This window comes from Olea europaea, chromosome 16, assembly GCF_002742605.1.
Source record: "Olea europaea var. sylvestris chromosome 16, O_europaea_v1, whole genome shotgun sequence".
Taxonomy (NCBI): domain Eukaryota; kingdom Viridiplantae; phylum Streptophyta; class Magnoliopsida; order Lamiales; family Oleaceae; genus Olea; species Olea europaea.
The window spans coordinates 11,970,478-11,996,424 of record NC_036252.1 but is presented as its reverse complement, the minus strand read 5'-3'; the positions used below and the strand labels follow the sequence as shown (position 1 = coordinate 11,996,424).

The 25,947-nt window shown below is 34.2% G+C and overlaps 2 protein-coding genes across 2 annotated transcripts; one reads left to right on the top strand and one right to left on the bottom strand.

The window, feature by feature from the left end:
* The first annotated feature begins 1,065 nt into the window (after positions 1-1,065).
* On the top strand, positions 1,066-12,116 carry LOC111412629 (F-box protein SKIP23). Its single transcript, XM_023043562.1, has 3 exons — positions 1,066-1,174; positions 10,539-11,176; positions 11,805-12,116. The coding sequence occupies exons 1-3, from the start codon at positions 1,066-1,068 to the stop codon at positions 11,829-11,831; spliced, it is 774 nt and encodes a 257-aa protein (XP_022899330.1). The 3' UTR covers positions 11,832-12,116.
* A 1,979-nt stretch (positions 12,117-14,095) lies between these two features.
* Positions 14,096-18,068, bottom strand: LOC111412126 (rop guanine nucleotide exchange factor 1). Its single transcript, XM_023042903.1, has 5 exons — positions 17,607-18,068; positions 17,125-17,241; positions 16,491-17,020; positions 14,859-15,212; positions 14,096-14,731 (listed from the first exon to the last, which is right to left on the bottom strand). Exons 1-5 carry the CDS (start codon positions 17,893-17,895, stop codon positions 14,354-14,356), a joined length of 1,668 nt encoding a protein of 555 aa, XP_022898671.1. The 5' UTR covers positions 17,896-18,068; the 3' UTR covers positions 14,096-14,353.
* Positions 18,069-25,947: the final 7,879 nt, after the last annotated feature.

The window sequence follows — 25,947 nt, the reverse complement described above, 5'->3', positions numbered from 1 at the left end:
TGATGCTTGCCAGTCCCACGCAGGCTTGCTATGTCGTCTCATATCGCTACGACCTCAGCATGAAGGTCTCCTAAACCGACTTGTACCATCTCGACAGGGGCCTTAAGCAAGATCGATGTAATATCTCCGCGTGCTCCTCGTCCAATGATTCCAACACTACTGTGAAGCCAAGAACCTATCTCATGACGGCGTCCAAATGGTAATCCATCCTACAAAATTTTAAATATTAAAACATTGTTAATTGAAAATGGATAAAACATAATGTCACAAAATAACAGATAATGGAATAAAAAAATGAGCGTAATTAAAAATTAGACAACAAATTATAAAAAGCGAAAAACTTATCTTTGTAAAATTATTTATTTATAGTTTATTTTAATTCTTTATTATCTATTTCAATTCTTTATTTAATTTGTTTCAATTGTTTATTTACTGGTTATTTAAATTATTTTTTAAACATTTAAACTTAAATATTTAATTATTTATTTCAAATTTTAGATATTTATTTCATTTGTCTATCTCAATTTTAATTACTTATTTTGATTATTTATATTTATTTTTTATTTAATTAATTATTTAAATTATAATTATTGTTTGATTGAAATTGTTTATTTAATATTTAATTACTAATTTTGATTATTTATATTTAATTGCGTATTTAAATCAAATATTTTGAATATTTATATTTCTTGGTTATTTATATTGTTTATTTATTATTTAAATGTTCATTATTTATTTCAAATATTTATTTAAATTATTTATTTAACATTTATTTTAATTGTTTGTTGAATGCTTAATTTTAATTATTTATTGTAATTGTTTATTTAATTATAGTCGTCGGTTTATGTAAATTATTTGTTTTAATTATTTATTTCAATTGATTATTTAAATTACCGTCTGGAAAAGACAGCCCCCTGTACGCCAGCTGTCGGATATCACCATTTTCAATGATCTCCGGCCCAAAAAACCACCAAAATGCCACATTCAATAATTTCATATATTCTACAAAGATTTTTACCAGTATTTTCAACAAAATAAACCTTCAACATCATTGTTCAAAGACTAATGGGAGGAAGAAAAAGCAAAACTTACCTTCTTCGTGAGGAAGTGGTAGCCGGTCGGTCACCTTCTAAGAAAAGAAGTCGATTTTCTTGCTATTTCCTCTCCTTCAGACGTCGGTGCGAGTGATTTATGTTAGGAACAATATTGACTTTTCATTGTTTTTAAGGTTTTTAAAGATTTTTTATTTTTTTTAAAATACCAAAATGGTCGTTTCTTGTGGTTATCTGCCACAATTTCCTCCTATGTTTTTCCCATACTCGCTATAGTCGAGTTAATTGTTCCAACGATCACTGAATTTAGGTTCATGTCTTTGATTGATCACTATAGTTTAAAATATCGAGTTTTGGTTATTGAACTTAGGTTTATGTCTTTGATTTTTCACTGAACTTAGGTCGATGTTTTCGATTACTCACTGATGTTTAAAATGTCGAGTTTTGGCCACTGAACTTTGAAATATGCAGTACGTTACTTACTAGCATAACTGTTGAACTTTGAAAAATATCAAGTTTATAGTGAGTAATGTATAATATTTTTAAAAATTCAGTAAGTAATGTATAATATTTTTCAAAGTTCAGTGGTAAAAATCAGTGGCCAAAACTCGACATTTTAAAATTCAGTGAACAATCGAAAACATGGACCTAAGTTCAGTTACCAAAACTTGACATTTTAAATTTTAGTGACCAATCAAAGATATAGAACTAGGTTTGGTGATAAGTTAATTGTTCCAATGGTCACCGAATTTAGGTCCATATTTTTTATTGGTTACTGAAATTTAAAATATCGAGTTTTGGTCACTGAACTTAGGTCAATATCTTTGATTGGTAACTGAAATTTAAAATGTCGAGTTTTGACTATTGAACTTTGAAATATGTCCTATGTTATTTACTAGCATAACTGTTTGAACTTTGAAAAATATCGAATTTACAGTGAGTAATGTACAACATTTTTCAAGATTCAGTAAGTAATATACAACATTTTTCAAAATTTAGTGGCCAAAACTCGACATTTTAAATCTCAGTGAGCAATCAAAGATATGGACTTGAGTTCAATGGCCAAAACTCGACATTTTAAATTTCAGTGACCAATCAAATATATTGACCCAAGTTCAGTGGCCATTGGAACAATTAACTCCTCAATTTTTAAGGATACATTTATGCAATAAAATATTATGTGAATCCATAAATTTTATAATTTAACCATATATTTTTCAAAAAATACAATTCAAAACTTTATTTTTTAAATTTTAAGGCTGCCAAACAAGGGCTTATTTTCAATTGCAATACATTCTTCTAATAAAATAGTTTCACAAATAAATCTATAATTTTCCTACTTTCAACTATACATTCGTAAAAAATCACATTTCACAAAATCTATTCTCAGAAAACTAAATCAAACGAGCCATAAAAATATTTAATTTTATTTGTCTAAAAAAATCTTTAATTTTTGTTCATGATTATATATATATATATATATATATATAACTTTTTCCGTACATTCTTATTATTAAACTTTAGTAAATTTTGTCCGTATTTGCAGTTTTCGAGAATTCGAGTTGCATACTTTAAAACATAATTTATTTTGCTAATTAAAAATACAATAAGTAAATAAATCTTTTCACTCTCATTCAACGGAATTTTTTAACATAAATCATCATCGAAATAAAATATGTTAATCAATGAACAATTAAATATAAGAAAATAATGATAAAAATTGAAGACACAAGTGTGATAGCGACAACATATACTGAACTTTTCATGCAATTAAAATTTAGTGCCATTGTACATAAATAGAATGTGAATATATGTATGTGAAACGTCTTATTTCACTTTGATATTGATATTATAAAGGTTTTATGACAAAATTTTAGCAAATTTTGATAAAACATAAGATCAAAAATTTAATGAAAGCTGTGAGTCCATAAAATTGGATTAAAATTGCTTTTGATCTCAACTTTTTACCTATTTTTTAAGTATTTCCAAACAAGCACTAAGAATGATGATAAATTTGTCGTTAATATAAGATAATGATAGATTAATTGCACAAAAATATGAACTTGCGGATCAAAATTGCATTTGAGAGGTCCTTAGAACCAATAAGCAATTTTGTTGGGGGTTTCAAATTCTTTTCGTTATACATTTTGTGGCGTACTTCTTCTTCTTCTTCTTTATATTCTTCAAACCTTTTATATGCTTTAATTTATAATCATCTTGTTTGAGCCCCATTCTTTAGGGAAAAATTCTTTTTTAAACAATGTTTTCACATCTTTCAACAACACATTCTTCAATAAAAAATATTACACGCAAATTCAAAAAATTTTCTTATTTTTTAACCACACATTCCACATCATAACGCTATTCAAAAATGCATCTTCTTGACAAAAATGGGGCTCAAACAAGGGCAATATCATTTTGTAATTTAACTTTTGTTTGTTTGTTTATCAGTATCATTATTCATGAAAGTTTTAAATGATTTCTTGAATATGATGGTTTACTATGCTGATTTTGTAGCGATATGTGTAACTTGAGGGAGTAGATGTAGGGGTATTAATTGAGCTAGAGGCTGAGCCATCAAAGCTCAATTTATGAACTACTCAAGCTCGTGCAGGGACAAGGTTGACCCAAATTGAAGGTTTGGAACGACTAGCTGAGCTCTCGGCTCATAACTCATGGCTTGTGGGCTTACCCATAAGCTCGGCGAGCCAAGGAGCAGTCACAATTTTTTTCTAAAAACTCTATAAATACTTCCCATTTTAATCAATTTTTCAAAAAAATTATCAATAATCTATCTTGTGCGTTTTATAATTCGAATTACCCACTCTCAATTTAATTTTCTCGTAAGTTATTTCATTATTATTCAATCATCAATCTATTTAATTCATCTATTATATTTCTCATTATTTATATATTTTCTTTTATCTCAATTTTATACTTCATCCATTACAATCTTTACTTATATGTAATATTTTTACATTTCAATTTATTTTGAGGGCTTGTTTGATGGCAAATCACCATTGACGCTACAATCTCAATTTCAGAATGAGTTTTTCAATTTCAACATCTCCATTCACAACGATTTGGAAGTTGACAATGTGCATGGGAGTAGTCATTCAATTATTTTGGATGATATTAATAAAAAAGTGAAGCTGTGGAACAGAATTCAAAATAACTGATGCAAGAGGAAAGAGAAAATCTACAAATCTACAGTGTTAAGAATATTTCAAATTGATTTCTATGGCTTATAGAGTCGACAGAGGCCAAGAATGTAAAGTAATTTGTAAATATTGTCAAACAAGATTGACATGGTAAAAGAAAATCGTTTGCACAACGATTCTATGAAAATGTTCGTCGAACACCCTCCACATCCGTTACCGCTAATCTTAAAGAAGATGATGAGAAAATATTAGATTTATTTACAGAATTTAAGGATAAAAGATTCGATGCAGATTCTTCTAGTATCTCTTTTGTATATAATCAATGTACATTGGACGTAGGTATAGCTAAAATCTCTGCAGAATTAAATAGATATTTTAAGCATCAAATGCTTAGGGTCATAGATCCAGCTGATACAATGACATTTGATTTATTTGATTTTTGGAGACGTCATGAACGTAGATATTCTATTGTTTCAATTGTTGCATGTGATCTACTAAGACCTTCCATTCATCGGAGTCTATTTTTAGTGCAAGTGGTAGAGTTTTGTCCGATTCAGAAAGAAAATATTTTGGAAAGCTTAATGTGTATAAAGGATCGACAAGACGTACATTATTGAATGCAGTCGAAATTGTCTGCAATCAAGGAAATGATATTTAATTTCAATTTATTTATATCTTAATAATATATATACATATATATTAAATTACACGTAACAAGTTGTTCGAATATAATTTTAACTCCATTTACTTGAAAATTAAGTAACTGATTCCAAATGCCAACCAAAAAAAAATAAAAATAATAATAACAATAAATAAAGAGTAGGATTTTTAAAAATAAAAAGTAAAAAAATTGGTGAGCTCGTGAACAATAGGCCCAAGCTGGCTCGACTCATTGCCATGTCTAAGTAAATGTAATTGACAATGTAAGTGGAATAATTATTTTTTTACATAATTTGTCCTATATTTTATTATTTTTTTCTCTAGAGTTAGTAGCAATAATATTGTCTTCAATCACATTACATATACATTTTGTTTGACATCATTTTTGACATTGTATCACGTGTCGGAACATGATTGGATAGTCCAACACTATTTGAATTTCTTCACAATGTCAAAAAAGGTGTACATCATGAAAATGGACACTTGACATAATTCTATTGTCTTTTGTGTTGAAAATATGTTGTTCAAAATCAATTAACACGTGTATGGAATGGAAGGAACAAAAGTAGAATACAAATGAAAACTGAAGGCTAAAACATTGAACCATGCGACGCATGTGTGGTATGCTTGGGAAGAACCTGTGCGGTCGCATAGGTTTACTCTATGCGACCGCATAGGAGAAACAATTAACCGTTAGGGAAGTTTTTTAATTCAATTTTGGCGACTTTTCGTGTGTTTTTTGGTATCACTTCGTATGGCTTTATTTCATGGCTATAAATAGGTGCTTGATAATCATTGTAAATACATGAGAAACATATGAAAACATATACTTCATTCCACAAAAGGATCAATCTTCCTTTCTTCCATATTCAAGTAATTCCTTCTTGTGTTCTTCAAGTTTAGACGGAAAAACATTTATGTTTAGTGTTTTTCTGCAACAAGGCTTGATTAATCCTACGGTTCATTTTCCGTAAAACCCTTAAAGCATCTCGTATAATTCGGAGAGTGGGCAAATATCGTTCGAGGATAGCAAGATTATTTTCCTGTTTCAATCTCTACTCATTTCATCTTCTTGATATTTTGCTTCTCAATTATTTTCTCCAAACTCCTTGATGTTGAGAGTTTTTCAACAATCTCGAACGATATTTTGTGTGATGGAGAACGAAATCACAATGGCAACGATCAAGTTGATGATTCAAGATCTTGTTTGGATCATTTTGATGGGACGAATTCTGCAAAAGTAATCTGGAACATTTGGGACAAAATATTTCCGTTGAAAAATGAAAGGATTGAATCCAGTTTGGTAAGACGAAATCGTGTTTGATCTTCGCACATTCAAAAGGTATGTTTGTGAATATAATATGTATATGTTTCATAAAAAATATTCACCGTTTCGCTGATAATCACTTTATTCCAATTCTGTATGCATGCATTCTGCCAATTGCCGACTATTGTAGGATATGTTGAATGGCATGTGTTAAAAGTTTGTTAAAGATGGGACAAGCCAAACATTAATTGACATTTAATTAGACACACGCCTGTAAATACTCTTGCACTCAATGCATGTGTTTGTTGAAGAAAATCACTCTGTCATGCACAATGTTTATCCTTTCTAATTGTTACCATGGTTGAATGGTGAAAAATGGTGGGTAATGGACAAAAATCTTTCCTACCAAATGCCGATTGATTTGTTCATTTTTGACTGGTGACTGTTCATTGTCTTCAATGCATGGCTACCAATGACTATGAATTTGAACAAGTGCTTGGGGTGACTTTAGAATTCTTTTTAATGCAATTTAAACCAATTGTATCTTTTTGGCCGGTGACTGTTCAGTAATGCGAAAGGAATCCAATGTTAATTTCCAATTCATTCCTTGAGTAATCTAACGTCAAATTGATTATCCCTAATAAAGTGACATGTATATTTAAATGGGATCTTTATATTAGTCACCAGTAAAACTCCAATGGTGTTTACGGTTGAGGTGCCTGTTTGCACAAAAAATTATGTATATATATTTTATATATAAATAAATTGATAATGACCAATAACCTATTTTGAACAAATGCATGGATGAAATCTATGTTCTTTTGTTTGAAGAATATTTGAAATATATCATTCGCACTTGCTCACTTGAGGATGCATGTTTGGCGTCTACCCATATGGTCAAATAGGCCAAATTTTGATGATAAATTAATTTAAGGTGGAAATTGCTTGCATAATTATTGGGATATGGAAATATTTTATGAAGGACAAATGATGTCCACAGTCGGCGATGATGCCGGATATATTTGGAAAAATAAAATCTTATACAGAATTATATTTGCACATGACAAAAATGTGATCTTGTCCAAATGAGATTAAGGTAAATATGTACCTTATTATTTTATGATATGGTGCTATCTTTCGAAAGTAATAAATTGAATTTGATTGGAGAAATTGTAATTCTTGTAAATCAAGATGGTTGATCTTATTCGTTGATGAATTTGACCTCAATTATGAAACTAATTGAGTTGGTTTATGCTTGAAAAATATTGTCGGTCTATGAGATGACTTTGATCAAATTGTGTGATCAAAATTAAAGATAGTAAGTTTGAAGCACATAGTGACCTAACGACTACTATCTGATAATAGCTAAGCTTTCACGAATATTTTTTAAGTGATAAGCGAAATGAACTATGAAAGAGTTAATAAACTCTCGGTTCAAGTATAATACCAAATGTAGGGGTTAACATATTGATGAACTCTATGTTCAAATATAACCCGAAGTGTGCGGGTTAACATTAAATGCTTGTGAATTTACATGAGAAGTTCAAAGACTTGTGGATGCAACATTTCTAAATTGCATATGCATTTCTAATTAAGGAATTGTGGAGGTAAATTATTTTAAAAGGTTACTAATACTTTCTAATAATAGAAAAATATCTATGAAGGAGAAAAGTTAGAAAATCCTTTACAAGGATAAATAAACCAAGCCTACGTGGATGAATGGATCATGGTACTTGCAAAACCAATGGGAATATTTAAATATCATTGAAATAAATCAATGATGAGAGTCGAATACCCATATATGATATCCACTAGCAAAAGTGATTTACTAGTGTAATGATTTGATAAAAATCTTTCAACCATGTTTGAACATCAATAAAGATTTAAATAAAGCTAGTGAGAAGCATGTAGCTTCATAAAAAATTTCTTGATGGTGACAAGTTGTATCTATTAAATTAATCGATCATTTGCTAGCTACATTTAATAAAGATACTAAGTCACACATAATGAAAAGTCAAGTTGCATAAGTCTTAGATGTGAGTTTGCAAGGAAATTATTAAAGATGAAAGAATTTTCACAGAGAATTTAGCCGATACTTTAAATTAAAGCTCTAAATAGAAATTTAGAGGCGTATACTTTGAGTAAGATGGGTTGGAACTTCGAAGCTGAAAAGGTCCACCAATGATGGCACCCTACTGTCACTGCTCAAAAGATAATTCATAGATTCAAATGGTAGCAACAAGTCATTCAATATGTGGATAGTTGCAGCATTATTAAAATTCGCAATAATCATATCCTAATTAAAATAATGCTGGTTGTTACTGAAATGGGAGTTGAGTTTTATGCTCTTAATGAAGTTCAGTACTAAAACAAAAGTATTTCTAAAAGTAACAAAAGTACTGGAAGAACTTTACCTAGATGAACTTCGAGGTGGTACCGCCTCAATTGAGAGTTGGTGTATCTATTATAAAAGTTTGTCGAATAGGATGAGGGCAAGACTATAATAGCGCTAAGAGAGTTTGAGGAACTTGAGAATACGTAATACTCGTGTGTGTGTCCTTACCGATATTGTCACATGGAGACACTGGTTCAAAGCTTCATGCTACCTGTGATTCCGACTTTACTTTGTTTGGATTGTACTATGGTTAGATTCAAATCGAAAGATATATAATCCTTACACGTGAGTATTGTATACTTTAATATGAGAGTTTATTGAAATTTTGAACAAGGGAAGAATTGTTGGAAATATGTTGTTCAAAATCAATAAACACATGTGTGAAATGGAAGGAGCAAAAGTAGAATACAAGTGAAACCCGGAGGCCAAAACATTGAACCAGGTGCGGTCGCATAGGTTTACTCTATGTGATTGCATAGGAAAAATAGTTAACCGTTAGGCAGTTTTTTGATTCAATTTTGGTGACTTTTCATTTTTTTTTTTTTGGGCACCACTTCGTATGGCCTTATTCCATGGCTATAAATAGGTGCTTGAGAATCATTGTAAATACATGAGAAACACATGAAAACATATACTTCATTCCACAAAAGGATCAATCTTCATTTCTTCCATATTCAAGTAATTCCTTCTTGTGTTCTTCAAGTTCGTGGTGGAAAAACATTTATGTTTTAATGATTTTTTCGCAATAAAGCTTGATCAATTCTACGAATTGTTTGCCGTAAAGTCTTTGAAGTATCTTGTATAATCCGTAGAGGGGGGTAAATGTCGTTCGAGAATAGCAAGATTATTTTCGTGTTTAAGTCTTAAGTGTTTAAGTCTTAAGCCTTATATTTTGTTTCGATCTCTACTCATTTCATGTTCTTGATATTTTGTTTCTCGATTTTCTTCTCCAAACTCCTTGATGTTGAGAATTTTCCAACAATTTGTAACAAAGGACATCGAAACAACTAGAGGAAAATTGAAACGGACTCAATCTAGGTACGTGATTTAATATATTAGTTCACGTTGTCCTTTGAATTTGATTTGACCATGTTCAGTTGAACTTTTATATAATCTTTACTAATCTATGTTTATGTGAGGTCTATATTATATTTCTGCAAATTTATAGGTTAAATCACAAATTTTACCCCTCCCTATGAACAATTCAGAAAACGTATAAATCTTAAATAAATTTATTAATCAATCTATATTGAGTTATATGTTAGCACGATTTCCCTCTTTTTTTTTTTTTTAAAGATTTAATTTGGTTGGTAATTAAGCGTCGATTTTATCATATTTTGACGTACTTCTTTTTAAATTTTAGAGAGAAATATTTTAATAGAATAATAATTTTTTCTTTATAAATTATTTTATTTTCAATCCATATTTTATAGTGAAAAGATAATTTTGTAAATGGTCATAGCAGAGCTCAAGTTTATAATGCTTGACCCGAAATGCTAAAGGGACAGGGATCGATGACAGGTCTGAATTTTGTCAAATGCTATTACTTCATAATTGAACTTAATAATGTATTTCAATTGTCATTGAATTATGCACCATGTTATAAGCATCACTCAAGTCGACGCCATTTATTGAATCCAACGAATTTTCTCATTTGAGTGATGAATGTGTAACATGGTTTATAATTTAGTGATTATTGTGATACATTTTTAAGTTCAGTTATGAATTTGTAACACTTAGCAAAGTTTAGTGACTATTGAGTTACTTTTTAAGTTTAATTGTTAAATAGTAACACTTAGCAAAGTTTAGTAACCATTCACGTAATTAGAATACCTTTTTAAAATTATCAAATATAAGATATAAACATAAATAAATTATACAAATTTGAAAATGTACAGCATGACGTGTAAAAAACGAAACGCCAACAACGTGTCACTAAATAAATGCACCACAATTTATATAGATAAAGCTGCAACTTCCCAATTCTTTCATTTTTCTTCAAGGNAAGAAATGGACGGTTATTAAAGACTTTCATTCGCCCTATGATGATGTGATCTTCAGGGAGGGGCGTTTTTATGCAATTGATAATACGGGGAGAACTGTTGTCGTGAATCTGGATGAAGGGGGATCTCCTAGTGTAAGTGTTGTTGCGCATTCGATTTTTGGCGGGGACAAGAAATTCTTGGTGGATTCATTTGGAGATTTGTTGTTAGTCGATAAGTATTTGTCTGTTGGCCCGGAGGATGATCTGGGGTACATTGAAGATATTGGGTTCTACGAGGAATTTGATTGTTATACGAGTGAGCGGACAGTGAAGTTCAAAGTATTTAGATTGGATGAAAATGCTGAAAAATGGGTCGAAGTGACTAATTTGGGTGATAAGTTGTTGTTTCTAGGTGATAATTGTACATTTTCAGCTTCTGCTTTGGAGGTGTTTGGGGATAATGGGTGTAAAGGTAATTGTATTTTCTTTACAGATCAGTTCTTTAGTGGCAGGGAGGATGATTGGGTGTGGAAGAGTCGTGGTATTAGAGTGTTCAATTTGGAGAGTGGGCGTATTGGGCCAATTGATAGTCAAGATGGTTATTCCGACATGTTTTGGCCACCACCTGCTTGGGTTTGTTCTAATGTGTCTGTTGAAGTAAGTGGTGGTTTTAATTTTCCAGTTTCAGCTAATTTCTTGGAATTTATATCTTTCCGCCTAAATTTGTTTATTGTGTGAGATGCATTTGTTGAGCAGCATCATGTATTAGAGATATTATTTGTGTTTCTTGATAGCATTGGCCGCAGTTTTAGTGTAGCACTAGTTAAGTGGTCGTTTTGATTTTCATGTTAACTGCTAATTTCTCAGATTTTATATCTTTTCGTCCAACTCTATTCATTATTTGAGATGCATTTGTTGGAGCATCATCTATTCAAGATATTGTTTACGTTTCTGGATAGTATGCCACGGTTTTAGTTTATTATTTGAAACTATTGTCTCAAGAAAAATGATTGAGAAAACTTTGATCTTCTTACGGCCTAATTTAAAAATATGTAATGCAAAGTTTGCACCTTTTCGTACTTGATTGCCTCTAATTTTGACTGCAAGCAATGTTACGTGAGCCTTATAAGAGTTTAATTTAGTCACTGAAAATTTGCTTCTTGATCTAAGTGCATTCTAGTCTTTTCTTGTCTTGTGCATAATTGCTGCTTGTCTGCCAAATGTGAACGTATTTCCAATCTGGAGCAAGCAACTGATTCTGTCGGCCTTTGTCATTTGTATGCAGGCTGAGCTAGAACGATTGGCTATTTAACTTTTATCAATACTTGTGAGCCAAACAAGAGTACCAGTTGGGAGGACAGAAGTTATTGATATTTATGACCATCTGTCTACATATTTGACAGCTTCAGCAGCTAGCTATTTCTTATTTTCAGTTTTAAGGTTTTTCATGTACTAATCTTATGCTAGAAGTAAGGTTGATGACTAACAATGTTACTACTTGATTGCATATTTCTGTTCATTTTTATGTGGAATGAAATTCAACTTGTTGTCTAATGATATTAAGCGATTTTGGTATGTGAAGACCATTATTTCTCCACCATTTTGACATTGACAGACAGTGCATTCTAAGTTTCTACTTTTCAGGCAAATGGCAAATGAAATCCTGGGATATTGCTATTCATTGTGTGTGATTTTGCAAATACCTTGTTAACTGAGTGATCTCCCTTTAGCGCATATGTTTATGTTCCAACAATTTCCTTAAGAATAATACTATTTGCAGTCACTCACCACTGCAATCGCCCTACGTGACATGCATGTGGGGATTAATGATTTGATATATGTGGTAAGAAAAACTTAACACATTAATACGTCAAATCACAAACCGCCGCGTAGGATGTCACATAGCAATTATGACTAGCATTACTCTTTCCTTAACCCATTGAACGTTTGAGCTCTCATTTTGGCTGGTTCAGCTGTTGTCATTGCACTCTGATAAGCAGTTGTTTATGTGGACTTCCAATTTCCACCTCTTATTTCCGTGAAATAGTTTTGTACATTAATCGTATTCACCATTAATCCAAACTTGTTTCTTTTTTGGCATACTTGAGCAATCTTGTCTATTTTTATGGATCTGATCATTCTTTGGTTGACATTGGGGTTTAGGTGCTCTGTTTGTGCTACAAAATTTACTCTTGTTAGCAATTAGGAGTCAGCACAGCACTCTATATGCCCTAGAAAAAACATAGAGCTTGGAGAAAAGAATAAGAAAAACCAAACAGACAGAGAATGCTAAACCTGTGTCCATCCTATTCCTAAACGGTTTAGTATTATTGCTGTTTCATTGTTGAATCTCAAAATCCAATGTCAAAGTGCAAAGCAGGTTTGGCTTAGCTTCTTCGCATGAGAAGCTAACTTATTTCGACAGTATCAAGAGTTATACAGCTGAAGTAAGCCAATAAAGAAGCCATTTTTTGGTTCGTTGAACTGTCTGCTCTTATAAAATATTTGATTTAAAAGACAATCTTCCAGTATTAAATTTTTCCGTTCAATGGAGATGAGCTCGTTTTGTGTCCATTTTGTAGGGGTTAGAAGGGTTGGATTGGGATTTTGGTGGATAGGTGGTGATGCTGGTTGATTTAATACGCTGTCATTGTGATAAGAACTCAATCTGCTAACCTGCACATGGAATAGGTTGGGAACCTCATGCCCATTTGTCTGCTGGTGTGGGAGAAAGTTAACGTGTTCTTTGGAAGAAAATATGAAGGGGAGTAGAAACGTGTGTGATATGGAAAAATTTCCTTTTGTAATATATTGAGTTTCCTATATAAAGATCTCGTCAAGGCGATGTAGCAAAAAGTGGTTATAATCCCGCGGGGCAGGTAACCAAAGTTTTCCAGAAATTACTGTGGGCATCTCGGTTAGGGGAAACCGATATAACAAATCTTTCATGAGAACATAAGATCATGGTTCTTTGTTGATAACTCCTTGTAGGATGTTGAGAGATGTCGTGTGAGATGATTGTTTGGTTGCATCCCATTGGTCGTGGTATTAACTAAATGTTCGCAAGATTATCGACCATAAACATTATTGTCAAGTGTGTTAGTATTGGCCTCATTTAGGTGTTCTCCATCTTACTTGGTGACCCTATTATCGATGGTTAACCATTTTAACTCAAATCGTGGTGCAGGTATCATGATTGCATGGTTCAGAAAGTTTATTCAATTGCATTTGTTGAATTGGAAAATACCATTTGTACAGAAAAATGGTTTACCACTTTCTAGACGGATTCTCACATTCACATGAGACCTGCATGGGATCCGAGTGAAAAAAATGATAAAAAAATTGCTTCCCCCTCCCCCTATGAGTCTGTTCTGTGAAACCCTCTCTGTACAAATAGCAAGGCGCTGTTGAATTATGTAATAATGAGTATTCTTCATATTGGCAAATTAGAACTGGTAACACTGTTATTGTGCATGTATTCCATATCAAGGCAGGAAAAGCTTGAATCGTTGTCTAAATTTTCATTGCAGTGGCCACGTCTCTCGAATGTGGATTAAGTGAATTACATTTCGCATGAAGTTGAAATTTCCAGAGAATTTCCTCCATTTAAGATTTCTTTGCCGATTCAAGTGCCCAAAGGATAATTGAACCTTAATCCATAAATTAGGATACCTAAATTAATTACATATATAAATAAAACCAGCGTAAGCCAATATTAACTAGATTCAGTTAAACCACTGTCAAAATATACCTATGCCATAATATACATGGTAATATGAAATTACCAATTTCCGGATTTTAGTACTCCTAACAGCCTTTATCCACGAAATTGAATCAGTCACGCTCCGAGGCATCCCGAGAAACTCTTCTAGCACTAAGATTTCCAGCAAATGACCATACTCTATCGCAGTCAGTTTGTGGGGAAACAGACCTCCTTTGGCTACTGGCTAATGGCGGAGATGAACAAAATGTTGGAGTTGCAAACGAAGAGGTATATGGGGTGTGCAGAATTGAAAAGGGACTTGGTGACATCTTCTTTTGGATAGGAAGTCCATTTAAACCTCCTCTGTTGAAAACTGACAAGGACTCCGCTGCAGCACAGCGTTTGGTAGCATCGTCTACATACAAAACATCGTCGATCCTCGCCATTATGTTGAACGCCAAGCTCTCCATTACCCTTGAATAGCTTTCTAGAATCGACTGCCCGACATCCTGCAGAGGAAACAGGAAAGTTTTGTTTAAGCAAACATTCATTTTCATACCGTGCTAACGGAATTAAAATTACTTTAATTGACCATTATAAGCATTCAAACATTGAAAAGTAACATAGAATAACTACCTTGTTATACTGGATCTTGTTCATGTCCAGTGCAGTTTGCGGGAGACCGGGAAACCGAACTCTTAGGCTGTGCAGTAAGGTTTCAGCTCGCTGTACCAGACATTGGTTCTTTTCACCGTCAATAACAAGGCCCTTCATCTTACCACCCCATGTCTTGCGCTTAGATTTCTTAAGGTTTGGCTCTTTCTTTCTTTCTTTCAGCTTCCATACATGCACAGCTGCCTCAATTCTGTTTACCACATTTAGTGTGTGATGCTCGGATGACAAATCCAGGCAATCAAGCAGACACCCTGGTGAGAATTGATCAGCAGTTATGTATCGGTAGATGGTATGACCCAAACAATCTCTTCCATTCTGAAACGGCAAATGGTAAATAAATGAGAAAACATAAATCATGAATCTCTCAGATTTTTTTATATACAAACGATGGCATAAACACATATTTCTGTCCAAATTCTCATATAGGTGGTTGTAGAAGATTTACTGCAACAAAACACCGGTTTACTTTTTGTCAAATCAAGACTTGATAACCATGACCTTTGTAGTGATTCTGGTACTGTGTTTTGCAGCTCATATCCAACATGGAAGGGAATGAGTGAACAAAATTTCGATAGTCCCTCACAACCCACTGAATCTTTCTATGTCAAGCAGAGGTTGGCATATGACATCTATCTTTTACAAAACAAGCAAATTATCTTCAAAATTAATGAATTGTAGATGAATCCCAAATGATGTAATTTAATGATAATATGACTCTGTCGATTGCATTGCAGACACCATAGTGATGCTACGGCATAAAGTGTCGAACAATAGATATGATGTACAAATAGATTGTGCACTTTTAAAAAGCAGAGTTGCAAGGCCAAAGACATTCGAGGCCCAGCTGTCCAAGAGTATAAATATGTCAGCCTATTCTTCAAAATGTCTAACAAGTATAACAACAAATGGAAAGAACTAAAAAATAGCATAGTTAGTTTACCATGCAATTCTACTCTCACAATTTCCAAGCAATAAACTACTGTACAGAAATCCTCCTCGCTTCAAAGATAGCATCAGGGTTAAAAAGGTTTATTGTAAGCTCGCAATTTCCATGTCAAAAGCAGTATATATGTTTTTCTCTTGTAAATTTCATTTCATCTTTCTATAGGGTGCAGAAGTCCTGGAAAATTTAATCCTATGGTGTTGTACCTACCAAAGAAAGGTGCAAAGGGGCTAATATCTGCTATTTCTTGTATGGATGGACCTTCAAATTAGGTTTTAAATGGAACTGTACAAAGTATTGTCAGAAATGAAAAAAATACATGTAGAAGAACGATAATGCAATCAAATCTAAGTGAATCCAATATTATTTAGCATTGACATTTTCAAATATCCAAGTTTACAAGATAAGCAGGACAAAAAGAAAAATATAAAGACTGCAAATTGACAAGCTAGCTTTGGTAGAATTACTCAAGATTACAGAAGAAATCTTATGCCTTTAGACAAAATAAAGATCCAATCATCAAGAATACAATGCTATGCTAAGTAGGATGACGAAAATTCTAAAGAAGTGTGATGCCCACAAGCAAAATGTGCTTCTCATGTTCACATCAAAGGAACATGGTGGAATAACCATGTATAAGGTAAAATTACCTTGGGCAATGTTTCCAAATAGGCATCAGGAATCTCCATCTCAGCAAGAACATTGCCATTTATGGCCAAAGCTGCCTTCAATATCTGGTTTGTGCAATCACGGCACTGCTGTAGTCTCTTCCTCATATCATCTGACAATCCCTTTGGAGGAACTTTTGGGTAAGGGAGCCACCACTTCTCTTCCTGTCTAATAGAAGGCCTGCCACCAGATACCGCTGAAGAATACTTCTCACACTCATCCACAACTATCCCACGATCAACATACCAAAACTCTGTATCACGAAATCCGTCAAGAATGCTTATCAACATAGCATCGAGTTTCTTGAGTGCTGGTAAACTCATATACAAATCAGATCGTGGCCTTGTTGCCATTACTTCATATGTGCCTCCACCGGGAAATGGCTGTATAGAGGGCACTAGTTCCACAATTGAATCACTAACAGATAACAACCATTCCATCTCTCTGCACCACATTGTCTTCTTCTGAGGTGCCATTGGCTCCAACCTCCACAATTCGCCAAACACAGTTGCTATAACCCAAAAAATTTCAAACAAAGTTAGACCAAGCATTCAGATCTTATTTGCCTACATACTCAGGTGTATGGAAATATATACACCATATACTGTGACTTACCAGAGAGATTAGTAATGGCATTTGATATGGCGAGTGCAGTGCAAACTCCTTTACCTCCCCCAGACATGTCTTCACCAAGAAGAAGCTTAGCAAATCTCTCCTTCATCATCTCAATATCTAAGAGTGAACAGAATATGAGAAAACACAATGTTAACAAAACATCCATAAGCCCCACTATCCATCAAGTAGGCCAATATGTTATACAACTAAATAAACTTCTAGTATACTAATAAATCAAATCTTTATTGACTAAAATAGTATGAAGATAAATGAAGGAAAAATTGCAAATCATAGGCATAAGAGTTATATTAGATGTAGCCTTCAAGTTATTTCAAAGCAGATGAAACAAACAATGAACAGTAGACATAGAACACAGTAGGATTTTTCCAGCATACAATTAAAATGCCTGAAACTTCCAATTCTCCAAAGAAAAATATTCTCAAGTTCCACTGACTGACTATAAAATCAAACCAAATAAAAACCTGACAAATCGGCGTCGCACTTCTGCGGCTTCTTATCCCAGACTACCGCATCCTTCCCGCCAATCAGCGGGAACATGAAAGGCCGCACAACCGGGGCCGGAATCCCCGAGCTAGCAACAGCTGAGATCGGCGACAAGGCTCCTGAACTCGAGGCGCTTCCGTTTTCCTCCTCTACCTTGTACCGCCGACACGATGAGCCGCTATTTGAAAATTCCGATTCACTGATATCAGCACTCAGGCTGTAGCTCCCGCATCTCTCTTCAGACTCGTCCTCTGACGTCACACTCATTTTCACACGAATGAGCTAAACCAGAAGCTTGATTTGTTTGTAAATACAGAGATCTCAGATGTGCATTCTGGTAACAAATTGAGTAGAAAAAGCAATACTAAACGTGGCGGTGAATTTGCTTCGGATAAGAGTAGTGGTGATGGAAATTGTAAAGCAAAATGCAGATTCACTCTTTCGTCTTCTCTCTCTCTTTCTCTTTCTAAATGTAAATGTATGTATATATGTCCTTACCTCTCCCCACCCTCTCTCTCTCTCTCTCTCTCTCTCTGTTAATGTATAATATTGTATGTATACGCAGGCGAAGGGTCTCTGGCAGTAGAAAAGTAGAGAGAGACGGCGTTAGCCAAGGAGAGTCATTTTCTACGGCAGAGGTGGACGGTTGGGTTGCACGTAAGTAGACGGCGTTAGCTGTATGGGTTTGTCACGTGGGGTTGAAATGATGTCGTTTTAGTGTAGGATTTTACAATGAGCATTGTTATTTTTAAGGCTGGAAAAAATTCCTAAATCGAATCGAATTGAGTAGTTTTTTTTAGGTTAAATATTCAAATGGGTATCTGAAACAAGAATTGAATTTTCTTAATTTTTTAAATTTATTTATTTTAAATAAGTGAAATTATTTTATTTTTTCTAAATAAATTTGCTAACATAAAAATATGATTTTCTTATTTCTAATTTTCAGTTCAAGCAACTTAATTAAATTGATCTAAGTTTTATCCAAATCCGTGATTGTATCATAGTGTTGCTTTTGCCCTTCTGGAGAAATCAAATTGAAACTCGATAGTGCTACTCTTAATTATTTTAAGCTTGCTATCGTCCTCTTTTTGTGATTTTCACAATTAAATCTATGAAAAACTTAACAAAAAGATAATCAAAAAGACACATAAGATTGAATTACGTTATCTTATAAGAGTTAAAATTGAACATGTCATGTGACGGCCAAGTTAGAGGACCAGCAAATAGCAAAATCAACATCCTTTGGACAAAATTCAACTTAGCATTCCAAGATTGAAGCACAGAACACTTACCTTCGACGTAAAATCAATTAGAACAATCACTCACGATGCCAATAACCATACCAAGCTCAAAAGACACTATAGAGAAAATGATTGTTGCGACGTGACGTCCAAGTTAGCCAATAGAAATCGCATGAAAGCACTTCTATGGCTCCCGTTCCCAAAATTGTGTCAAAATTGATTGAAGTGAGAATGACTGGGTCAGTCCCTATAGGAGAGGTTCATTTCATTCATAACGAGTACAAAATTTCATGTAATTCTCTAAATCTCTACTTGACTTGAGTGATTTTTTGATTTCATTGACTTAAGTATACAAGAGTTTTTGGCCGTATTACTCCTATTTTTAAACACGTATCTGAACTCGTAACGATAAGGAAGCTAAGTATACAATCAATCCCCCCTAAAGCAATATTCTCAACGTCATCTCAAGAAACATATATAGTGCTTATTTGATACAGATTTTAAGTCAATTAAAATCAAATTTTTAACCGTTATTTCACTATTCTAATCATTATTTTTGAATTCTTCTCTTACATATATGACCAATTTTATTTTTAACGGTCAAAAAATCAATTATCAAGATTCTTACCAAACAAAACATATACTTTGATATCACAATCACATATATTGGTAGAAAAATAACACGTTAAAAACATGTGAAACCGTACTTATTCCGAATCAATTGATTTGGTGTCAAACGTGGTCCAAACAAGAAAGGGTAAAATTTGGGCATGATGATTGCTTAATGCTTCCAATTTATGGTTTAGGGAAAAATGATGCCATGTGGCCCGTAGGGGATAAATTGCATTTTCGAAGGGGTTTTGATTTATTATCTTTTGTGATGAAATTATTATATATCAATTCAATCACTTTTGAACGTGAATTCCTGATTATTGGACTGGACATCATAGATATAGGTCGGCTGGTCGGATATGCCTACGACAGCAGTGTAGTGGCGTGTCGGAATGGGAAATCATGTGCTTATTAGCATTACTATTAAATTGAAAATTATTTTTAATTTATTTATCAATGTAATTCTTGTGGTACATAGTATTTTAAACTATACATACCTAAAATTTTTATTTTTGAAATGAACCCATTACTGGAAACATCTTTTTTTTTTTTTTTTTTTTTTTTTAAATGATTTTTGAAGGTAATTATAGTGTCAATTAATGTGATGTTGATTCATATGCAAACCAAACGTATGACGTTCAAATTCCACTCCCTATTAATTACCTAAATTTCCGCGAGTAGAGGTTAATTTAACTATGAGGTATTTTCACAAAATGTCTATTTTTATCTAGTCATTTACAAAAATATTTACCATTATAAAAATGTCTAATTTGGAAGAATTTAAACCAAAATACGTTTATTAACAATTTATAATTCCACACTAAAATAAAAAAAAATGGACATTTTTGTAATATTGTTATTGGTTTGATACATAACCTGCCATATTTATTTCAAAAAGTATACATGTCAAATCACAATAAATGTTATGTTTTTCATTGATTCAGAAATGTCGAGAACGATATTTTTAAATATAAAAAAATGTCATGTTTAAAATGAAATGTCATTCTAGACAAATGAAATGGTGTTCAAATGTTGAGAATGACATATGAAATGTCTAGAAATATATTTTAATGTAACTTCTCATGAAAATCACTTCTCAAAATTCGTGGCAAATTAATAAAAAAATCAAATGTCGAGAACGACATTTAAAATATCGAGAATACCATTTCAGAATGTAACTTTTCATTAAGGGTATAATAGATAACTTGGCACTAAATTCAAATGAATGGATACTTTTCAACTCATACTCTTAAAATTTGATATTCTTAAAAATGCCCCCCTTAACTATTTAAGACTTCAAAATGGGTAGCGCGTCATTTTCAGAGCAACCCAATCAAGAAATTTGGCTCTCTCTCTCTCTCTCTCTCTCTCTCTCTCTCTATGTGACTTTTGAGTTCTATAAAACGTTTAGTTGGTGTAACTAACTTATCTAGCTTACATTACAATGTTGAATAATACTAAGATGAACAGTGTTTGCCGAAATCAAGGAAATAATTATGGAAGTCAAGTCCGGTCCGGTCCGGTCCACTCCAAGTAAACTTTTAAGAATAATGCTGTTTATTATTTCAACATATCATTTGTTCTGAATAAACAAAAAGTTATTATACATTTTCTAACATCTCGATGTCTTACACAGTGAACACCTTTTCGTTTACTAAAAAGAGATGATGTGTTGATTTATCAAAAATACGTTAAGGTAATAATCAAAAAGAAAAAAAGTCTGATACATCAAATTTTGAACTAATTTTAGATCTTATGTTATGAAATGGTGGTTTATAAATTTGTTTCCCAATATTGGTACTTACTTTGATGAAATTTAAATACTTATCGATTTATTTTCATTTTCTTTTAAAAAATATATAAAGTAATTGTGTTCAAACATTTAATTCACGCTTATGAAATTACGAAATTATGAGGTTTATCGAATTTATTAAGTCACTGTCTCCTGCAAGAATGGTGGAAATTTGGTAGAACTTATAACTAGTTGGTAAGCTAGATCTAAATTCTTCAATATTTATTTTTTTTTTCTCTCTAATTGCAAATTTATTAAATATTGTCTCTAAAAACTTAAATGCTATTTTGAATGATAATGGGCTATAAAGCAATGATTTAAACTAAATTATATTCATAGTCTCTAAAACTAAAGTTAGCCATCAATCCTAAATTTCGTAGAATTCGAGATAAAAATCTCGACTCGTCAAATTTTGATATGATCGGTTGCAAAATGAGTATGGTGTGCAAATTTTGATATCATCGGTTTCAAAATGATATAGTGTGAGTACTTAGTAAGATAAAATTTTACGAGCTATAATGATAAATTGATTAATTACTCGAATCAGTTGGTGAGTTTGAATAAATTTTCTCTAATTTATTCTTTTTGTCTTTGTTGACACATAAAAATTCAGCCCAAATCGAACGGCCCAAGGAGTGAAACCCAATTGGAGGATCCCCAAATCAGATAGCTCAAAGAATGAAGCCCAATCAAACAAATCAAGATGAAGGCTCAAATAGGGAGGCCCAAGAACGTGGTAACGCCATCGCCCAAGTTTGCAAGTCGCCCAAAATCTGAGCGAATGGAGTGCCATACAGTCGCCCAGAGCTGTTACTCTATTTTCGCCCAAACCTTCAAGTCGCCCAAGGTCTTAACAAACATAAAGCGTCGTGGTTATTAAGAAGTGCAGTTATCAAAGCAGTTATTAAAGCAGTCCTAACACATTTCACGATTCAAGGAATTCAATCAAAAGCGGTTGAACGATGAAGAGTAATGCCAGCAGTTAAAAAAGGTAGTTTTCATGACAAGTTGGCCATTACGAGGAAAGTGGACAGTTATAGGACGATCAAGCAGTTTTTAGGGCGGTTGATCACAAAGAGATCGTCCATGAAGTATAAAAGGGAGAAAAGACATAGAAGCAAAGGACCGAATCAAAAACTCTCGAACAGAGAACGTGTAATTTTAATTTCCTTAACTTAAATTTAAACACTTTTCTTTCAATAACTCGTGTACTTGCGCCCCTTAGAGGCACGTTGTTTTTAATTTCCAATTGTAGAGTCATCGCCAATAAAAGAACATCCCTTTTTGGGACTTTGTCTCAAGAGGTTTGTCCCTTACACAATCGTTTGATCCTTTTTAATTGTTAGCGACTAACCCGCACGAAACAATTTGGCACGCCCAGTGGGACAGTGGTGTTTGGTGTTGAAAATACAAAAGGTGAAACAATATGCCTCAGAGATCCAATAAGGAACCGGCAAGTTAGGGAGGAATCCAGTCTATGATCGAGCGATATGAGGAGCAGCATGCCTCTCCACGAACAGATGGACAGAATCAGAGCAGTAACAATCGTTACGAACCAATGACGGAGTTGAGTCCTCGAACCATGCGTGCATTACTTGGAGAACTCACACAAGACGTCGTTGAACAGGTAAATCTTCGAAGTATTCATAATATGGAAAGATTTACTCAAAATGGGAATGTACACTATGACAACATAGCCAAACAACTAAACACGTTGAGCGAAACAATGAATAAGTTAGTAGGCCAAATATGTCAACCGGTTATACCTCTTGGAAATCACTTTCAAACTAGGACAATTGTGGGACATAATCCCTCAGTCCTAAATCCGAATCAAGGGGTAGAATCACTTTTTGGTCCCTCTACTTCAAACCAAGGGGGTACTGCAGTGCCAAATCAGAACAATGGTAGTGGTACGCATAACTTGGGGGGTAATCAAAACATAAGAGATAATGTCCTAAACAATGGACAGCACACCCCACGTGTTAATGAGGGAATAGATGTTCAGGCCAATGGTAATGGCCCTAATTATGGTAATTTTGTTGCCAATCAAGGACCAAACATCAGACCTAATGCAAATCAACCGGTTAATCAGCCTATAGGAATTCCATATGATCCCAATGTCATGTTGAGGAATCAGATTATGGAAATCGTGCAGGATCAGATGGCTTTTGGGGTGCGTCCCGTCATTAGGCCGACTTACACAAAGCCATATCCTGATTGGGTAGACCAAGCATATCCATGGCCTAGAGGGTACAAAGTGCCAGAATTCTCACTGTTTACCGGTTTAGGAGAGGTGTCTACTCTAGAACACATAGGGCGATTCACATTGCAAAGTGGTGATGTAACCAATTACCATAAAATGAGGCTTTTCCCTAGTTCGTTAACAGGAGTAGCTTTCTCCTGGTTCATTAACTTGCTAGCGAACTCTGTTCAAACATGGCAACAATTGGAACATTTATTTCACGCTTAGTTTTATAAAACTGAGTCTGAAGTCACTTTGGTTGATTTAGCGAATCTACGTCAAATGCCGAACGAATGGGCAGAAAGTTTTCTCCAAAGGTTCAAGACAGCAAGAAGCAAGTGTTTTGTACCTCTGCCCGAAAAAGAATTTGTCAAAATCGCTCAGGGCTGCTTGAGCTTTGATTTAAAGAAGAAATTCCAAGACAAGGAATTTCCTGACCTTTTCCAGTTGAGTGCGAATGTGATTAGGTATGAACGACTGATAAGAGAGGAAGAACAGATGAAAAATTCTAGTAAAGGGACTTATTACAAAGACCCAAATTTTGATGTTCATACCATCAGTGACGAGTCATACGACCAGGCCGAAATGTGTTTGGCCGAATTGGTCAAAGGAGATACATATACTTGTCCCATAATGGCCAAGCCTAGACCATCGGGCAAAAATGAGCCCATAACAGATGGAAACATAAAGGCTAGAACGTTCTCTTTCGACGTGACCAAAGCTGACCTTATATTTGATAAATTATATAGGGATAAGCAGATAAAGTTGAGCGATAAGCACAAATCGCCAGACCCTGAACAAATTAAGGGTAAAAAATATTGTAAGTGGCATAATGCATAGTCACATTTGACTAACAATTGTTTGGTTTTCCGCCATGTATTGCAGGATGTCATTGAATCAGGACGAATTACGTTCGATGATAAGAAGAAGATGGCAGTGGACGAAAATCCTTTCCCACAGCCACTTGGAGTAAACATGGTGACATCTGGATTCAAAAACAAGTTGCCAAAATTCAAGTTGGTCGTAGATGATGGAGAAGAGGATCCTAGACCACATCCCAGCGTCTTTGAGCGAATCAAGGGGAAAGAACCAAAAAAGGACGAAGACATCCTGTGTGCAAGGTGTAAAAGAGAAATGAATGGAAATACGGAGAAACCAGGGACATGGCAGCATCCTCATCGCCCTACCTTCTTCCCAAACACTCAGCCTGGTAGAGGGTGAGATACATCATTCTATAGAGGACCGCTTTTTGAAAGGCAATTCAGGCCAGCAGATAATGGAAGAACATTCAGGCCGCAACCTCGCCGGCCAAATGTATAGCATTCATTCCAGTACAATGCAGGAAGGGCAATACCCTTCGATGAGATGCCTAGGACCCAACAAAGACATTTCCAACGAAATTACGAACGGATGGTGAGGCAGCAACAGGGAGTGCCACATCCTAAAGCGCCTAAACTACTCAAGGTAGTCAATCAAAATGTCCTCAAAAATAGTGAAGAGACCGGTACAGATGAATCAATGAAGGAACTGCCAGAAACTTCTTCTGGGAGATGAAAGTTCGAGCGAGACAGAAGAGATGGAGAAGATCAAGATCAGCCCCTTACCATCCACTTTGGTACGTTACCTCCTGTCGTGGCCAATAATTACTTACTGGCCAATGAATTCAAGAATAAAGAAAAAGAAGAAGAGAGGGAGGACAACGAAGGAGAAGCTTGCGTACTGGTATGTGAAGAAGGTCAGACTTCTAGAGAGGCCTACAAAGATGAAGAGGACGACGGGATGACAGATATTGAAGAAGAAATCGACCTAGAAGCAGAAAGAAGAAAGAGAGGAGTATCGCGCAATACTCTGTTGAAGCAACTACATCGAGAGGGAGTTCGCGAAGTAGACTTGTTGGGGGAACCATCTGGGCGTCCTTTCGATTTCTACGTACTGTACGGGACACCCAAAAGGAAGAAGAGAGTGCCTCGCTCTGAAAAGTATGGGTCACCTTCAAGAATAATGCCCCTTCCCACAGGTTGGGTAACTGATGAGGAAGCATTAGAAAGAAGTAGAAAGGAAGTTCAGGAGACAGAGGATCAGCGTGATATACTGCACGTCAACTTATCACAGGGGGATAATTCGACAGAAAACAAGCAGGAAGTAGAAATAGAGCCTGCCGAAAATGTTATTTTTAAACGGCCAGCCATGAAATTGACTAAACACTTGAGGCCATTATACGTTAAAGCTCTAGTTAACGGCGTCCCAATGGCAAAAGTGCTTGTCGACAATGGAGCAGCTATAAACACCATTCTATCTAGGATGATGAGAAAGTTCGCAAAGACAGAGGGTGACATGATTCCTACAGAAGTCATCCTCACTAGCTTCAATGGAGAAGCAACTTCAGCTAAGGGAGTTATGCCATTGGACATAACTATAGGGACGACTACTAG